Source organism: Phaethon lepturus, unplaced genomic scaffold (assembly GCF_000687285.1).
Source record: "Phaethon lepturus isolate BGI_N335 unplaced genomic scaffold, ASM68728v1 scaffold56725, whole genome shotgun sequence".
Lineage (NCBI taxonomy): Eukaryota > Metazoa > Chordata > Aves > Phaethontiformes > Phaethontidae > Phaethon > Phaethon lepturus.
The window spans coordinates 10694-16993 of NW_010539554.1; the positions used below are offsets into that span (position 1 = coordinate 10694).

The following is a 6300-nucleotide window of genomic DNA, read 5'->3' on the forward strand; positions in this document are numbered from 1 at the left end:
ACATTAAAGTCAAGTTATCTCTCACTCAAAAACCTCATTAACTGTTCCTGTTCACAGAAATCCATAGGTCAGGCTTATTCCAGCAAATATTTTCTCGCCTTTGCCCTATGCTTTTGCCTTAAAGGTACATCCTGAACCCACAAAATTCAATGGAAAGGATTTGAAACATTAAAGTAAACACATACTCTCCAATGCACCACTACTTTAATTCTTGCTCTTTATAACCTTTAGAAAAATTGCATACTGCGACTGCTATCAACAGTTGTTACAGGTTACGTACAAGCTTACTCCTTTACTCTGATGCAATGCTTACGCATCAGACTGTTACAGTGAAGGGGGAACATTTTCACTATTGGGACTGGAATTCAATACAATCAGTACAACATTCCACATAAACTTAAGTAAATACTGAAATTGACCTGGTTTTTGCTGGGTACTTTTGGAATTACTTTGGTTACAGTTCCTTCAAAATGTTCAATGCTGATATCTTCAAAAATGACAGTTCCTTGAGGCAGCAGTCTAACATCTGTTGCAACTTCTTTACCCTAAAAGCACAAAGTCAGTCAAATACCCACAGAGAAGAGGTAAGGTAGCAGACATTTCCCAATGAACCTCCTCCCCCCTTCTTTTTACAAGTGAATTTGAGAAAACAGACAGCTGTCCAGTTATTCCCTAGGATCTTGTCTTCAGTTTTTATTGGATTTCGTCTTACATTTCTGTCTTTGATTGTAAACTCCACATCATCACCAGGCTGTAAGGCTTCTAGGTCACCTTTAAATTCACTATAGTGAAAGAATATCTCCTTCACGACATCACCCCTCTCAATAAATCCAAAGGCTTCCTGAGAAGAGAACAAAGTGTTTAATAAATTGCCTATTCTCTTAACATATGAAGACAAAATTTTACAGGTTCTATCAAAGACAAAGAAAGACTATGACATACCAGCATAGCAGACTTACGAATGCACACAGCTAACAGACTACCACAAGAAATATATAAACAGAAATAAATGGGACTTCCTTTGTTAAGGAGAGTATTAGTATCAAAAATTAGCTGTTTAAGCCATTTCACGCAGTTTACACTCACGGCTCCAAATTGATAATAGCTCTTAATGCCCTAAATATATTACTTATAACACCACTTTTCAGAACAGCGTTTCATTTTCAGACAAAACTTTAAAGCTAAAGCATCACTTACTTTCATGGCACAGACTACTCCTTGACAGCGGGCTTGTTTCTTTTTTAATAGCATAATGTTACGAGCACTTACAGCACCAGTACTAGAGGGGGGAAAAAAAAAACAGTATACAGAGCAAACCTGAAACACCTCAAAACTGGAACAAAAATTAAGATATTTCATAATGTCATTTCAGTTCTTGGAACAGGCATGAATTGCTGCCTGACTTACTAAAACAAAGTATGAAGTCAGAAAAGCAATACCAACTTACTGTTTATTTGTATCAATTACAAAGTTTATTTTATCTCCTGTTTCCAGCTGTACGTTTCCTTCAACATCCTCTGGGGTGTAAGTCAGGTAAAATACTTCCTGTAAATTAACATGAACTAACATTAGTCTATTTGCAGAATAGTTGTTTCAAAGAAAGATTAACACAGTTTTGTTTAATAACAGTAGCTGCCATTAAAGAAATTAATTTAGTGAGAAAAATTGAAAATGGACAAACATGGCATGGAAAAGCATTCTTTTTTCCATCATGCTGTTTTGATAAGTCTATAAAAAGCAACTTAAGTTGAAAGGTTTGTACGCAGCCACCTTAAAATGTCAATTTCTGAACTTGAAAAGTTCAAGATAAGGATACATGAACATTACATAACCCAGCTTCATTAAGTTTTAAAAGAGAAAAACAACTATTTCTCTCTGTATAAAGTTCTCCACAGATACAAGCAAGCTGTCAAATTAACCCTTCTGTTTGTAGTAGTTACCAAAGCATGCACTTTTTTTGGCCAAGAACTACAGTTCTTAGCAGTGTCAATCGTCTACATTAAATTGTGTCTTTTTTTTTGGCTCAGACAACAGTGATGGGTAAGTGAAGAGTTCAAGTAAAATGCATAAGCTTTACCCCATTACGTTCGTAGCATACACTCCCCGTTGGACTCTGACCCGGGGCAGCTGGAGATTTACTCTCTAAATTGTGAGGAACAGCACACACAACCTACCAGTCAAAAAAACAAACAAAAAAAAACACAAACAAAAAAAATATCCATTACTAGTCATTTCAGGAGCAGCATTGTTTAACACAAAATGACTCTCAGTATCCTGTAATATACACTCGGGGACGCACTTCCATAGCGTAACTCAACAGGGAATGCCACGCTGCAAAGTTTCAATCTTACAGAACACCTGTTGATTCTAAGACCTGTTCGGAGCTAAGTAAGAGCTCAAAATGAACCTCAGAATTTTTACCAGAGCAACAAAAAAATGTTTCAGTGTAACTGAATACTGTATGTAGTTAATATACATGCTAAATGAATCTAGCCTTCTGTATTGGAGTAAAAGATGGAAATTATGCATGTATAGAAAACAGGCACTAACTTGTCCATTTATTCGTTCTTCAGGTAATATTTCTGGTTTTATCTTCACCAATTTAATAGCAATAGGCTTTCCAGTTCGGCGATCAGAAGACACTTCAAACTCAACATCATCTACAAGACAATCAAACATGATAACAGCATGACAGAGTTTTTTGTCTGAGTTTGGGTTTGTTTGTTGTGGTTTTTCATGTTTGTTGTTTGTTTGGGGGTGTGTGTTTTACGTTTGTGTTTTTTTTTGTTTTGTTTTTGTTTTTTTTAATAATCACTAAATCATTACATTTGATAATCCACTGCTTGTAGCCAAAGTAAAACTCGGGTGCTTTTGTTTCCAAGGAAGGACACTATTTGCAAATATTTCTCTGGTTATTCTATTTATTCACGCCTGTTGCCAGTAAACTATTCTATTGTAATGGCTTGTCCCTCCCCCCGCTGTGATCACTATACAGCAGATTTCACACGTTCAGACAACATAACATATGCCATTAAACAGTTCAGAAACTTCATTGCCATATTAATTAGTAGCATGAAGTAGCAGCCTCTCCATTCTGAAAAACATGCAGTCATCTCCAAATTAACTTTAAAAGAAGAAATACTGAATATGTGAGCTATATTCTTCCACAGTCCAAGCTTCCCTTCTCAGTTATACAAGCTTGACCTGACACCGCACTTTTTCCAGAATGGACACAATTGTATTAACACAAGCTGCACAAAGCTTAAGTGTTGTAAAGATCTCTCATCGGGAGTGCTAGATTATTAATGCAGTTGTCTCTTTAGCCCATCAGAAGCAACAGCATGCATTTGTTCATGGCACAAGATAAAAGGATATTCTACGGCAAGTGAAAGAAACTGGTCTTCACTCAGTCAAGAAGCTCTGAAAGTTGCCTAATTACCTCCTACTTTGAGCTCCTGTAAATTGCCATTGTACTGTGAACAGTGGAAGAACAGTCTAGCTTGCCGTTCTGAACACTGAATGAATCCGTAAGAGGTCAGCAGTTTTTCTATAACCCCAGTCTCACGCAGCGCTGCCGAAGTACCATTGGGGTACCCGTTGTGTCCATTGTTGTGGAGTAGGTTTGGATCAAAGCTCATCTGTTGAAAAGAAAGCACAGGGAGAAAACCAAAAACAATAAACAACATTCTACATAAAATACATTTCCTTTCTTCATGCCTACATAACAGAATAACAAACACAAAGAGCTTGTGGAAGTTACTGTAACAAGCAAATTCTACCCATTTTAAAATGGAGTAAGAACATCAAAATAGTTCATCAAATGGAGTAAGAACATGAAAATCTAAGCTTAAAATAGGCCAGAAATACAACACCAAAATAAACCTCGCAAAACAACTTCTGAGTTTCTTAAGCATCGTGCCTCAAAGTACTCTCACATTCACTATTTCACATCAGAGTCTGAAAATATCTAAAGTATCTGCTCTTCCAAATTAAACTGATAATTCTGAAAATGCAACAGTTATAAACCAACAGAATTAAGTTCACATCCCTGCAAAGTGTGTCCCTAGCTTGTCTGTTCAGTCTTTCATACTAAAAAATGGCTGTAAGTATTTAAATATTTTTGCACAGTTTTGGAATTAATACCCAGAATTAAACTAACGTTTCTGTAGCACAGGAGCTCAAGTGGTAGAGAGACTGAGAAAACTTGAAAACAGCATTGAATTAAAAAAGCTAAAGCTGTAATGAACTGTTAAATTAACTTACATCCATGAAAACCTTTCATTTTTTGGGGGTGGGGTGGGTGGGTGTCTTTTCAAGGCACAGACTCGATCTTGAAATATTCATAAGTCCCTTTACTAACTCGTTGGCTTTTTGATGTGCAGATGTAATTTTTAGAGCAAGCCATTTCCATTTACAAATTAGCAATTAAAACAGTTGAAATATATTACACCTCACCAAACACTTTTAATTCAAGAAAGACTACTGAAGCAACCCTCCTTCCTCCCCAAACAGTCAATAAGCACCTTAAAATACAGTACTGGAGGGTTTTATTTGCTGCAGTTTCCGGAGTATTTATTTTGGAAACAGAATGAGACTGTATCTGTTCTCTTGCTTTCTTGTTGTATCAAGAAGAGATTCAAAATTAGCCAGCAGTATGTTTAGTGGAGATAAAAGATATCCGAGGAACTTGTAAAACGGTGATGCTGCTGACTAATACAGACATTGAGTTACTAAACATATTAAAAGGTATAGTTACAGGATGTCTTATTATGCTCTTTGGAGATCAATTTAGAAGTGATCAAAGAGCATCACTCCAATATATGAACCCTCATCTTTTGAGTAAGCCAACCCCTATGACATTCCATATACAAGAAGATGCCTTTGTTGGAAGGCAACAGCTGAAGTGGTTGATTTTAAGCCATCGAGTTTGGAATACTTTTCAAAAATAAATTGGCCCTGCAAGTAGGGTGGCTCGGGGAGGGGAAAGTGACATATTATTGTACCTTTTCCCAAGAGAATAATAGGCAAGACCATTAACCCATTCCGAATGCTCAAATCAGTGTGACAAATGCTTTTTGTGAGCCATTTACAAAATGGCCACTTCGCATCTCTGATACACGGTAAGTATACAAACACATAACACCCCGCCACAGATATTAAGTAACAGACTAATACTAAAGGTACATCAGATACAGAAAATGACAAAAATCTACCTAAAAACCAAGCTCAGAATAGCTTATCAGGATTAGAAAACCACACTGCTGTAATCTCTTGCTCAAAGACTACCATTGCATGATACCATTTGAACAGTTTGAGATTAAAGGAGTATTAGTAGTACAGCACAAAGAATTCATCATCAATCATCTAAAGCCTGACAACTTAAGTTCAACAATACACTCCTCAGGGTGGCAATACAACTTGCTGTGGAGAAAAAGATACAATATATATCACCAGGAATATTGTCATAAAACTTTAAGAAACTTGCAGTAATAGGCTACCACCTATTAATGTACAAACAAGACTTGCTTGGACCTGCAATATAATGGTTATATACTGGACCACGATGACTACCTGACTGCTGTCCACTGCCGACAGTTCACTCCCAACAATTAACATAGCTGACCTGTCACCTTACAGGAATAAGAACTATGAACCCCACCAATACAAGTACACAAAGGAAGAAAAAAAACTGTAAGAAAGATTTAAAAAAGACTAAACAGAGGTTATTTGAAAAAAAAGGGCATTGGAACCACAACACTACAATTTCTAGAAGAGAGAAACATTAATAACCATCTCTCTAGGATTGCAAGTACTGTTAAACAGAAGCATACTGCAGGTACTATTAATTCATCATACCACTACTAAACCAACATAAACAGTAAAGAACTGCTAAAACAAAATGTAAAAAAACCCACACGCTATTGACAACTTGTTTCCTATTAAGTTTAGAAATACATGCAACTCTATATAAACACATGCACCAACCTCGCAGTGATATTCAAATATTGCACTTTCAGTAGTATTAGCCGATTCTTCTGTTTCAGCGCAAGTTTCTAAGGATGAAGACTGCTATTATTAAAAAAAAAAGAGAGAGAAAGAAAGAAAGGAAGAAAGGAAGGAAGAAAGAAAGGAAGGAAAGGAAGGAAAGAAAGGAAAGAAGAAAGGAAGGAAGAAAGAAAAAAGATAGCAAGAAAACGTGATCTATCAAGCTAATATAGAATACAAGTGCTGCTGCCCTGGGCAGTTTCAATACAGCACTGGAGAAAACAAAGACTACTAGCAGCGTTGGGACGTGCTCTT

The 6300-nt window shown here is 36.5% G+C and overlaps 1 protein-coding gene across 1 annotated transcript in view; it reads right to left on the reverse strand.

Annotated features, from left to right (window-relative positions):
* Window positions 1-6097, reverse strand: part of CSDE1 (cold shock domain containing E1, RNA-binding) — a 16789-nt gene extending 10692 nt beyond the window's left edge. Inside the window, exons 1-8 of the mRNA XM_010287145.1 lie at window positions 5986-6097; window positions 3440-3638; window positions 2551-2660; window positions 2078-2170; window positions 1448-1545; window positions 1198-1279; window positions 713-841; window positions 420-545 (exon numbers count right to left, since the gene is read on the reverse strand). Coding sequence (XP_010285447.1) covers window positions 420-545; window positions 713-841; window positions 1198-1279; window positions 1448-1545; window positions 2078-2170; window positions 2551-2660; window positions 3440-3638 — 837 coding nt within the window. The 5' untranslated portion in view covers window positions 5986-6097. The remainder of the gene's footprint in view (window positions 1-419; window positions 546-712; window positions 842-1197; window positions 1280-1447; window positions 1546-2077; window positions 2171-2550; window positions 2661-3439; window positions 3639-5985) is intronic.
* Between the last annotated feature and the right edge of the window lie 203 nt (window positions 6098-6300).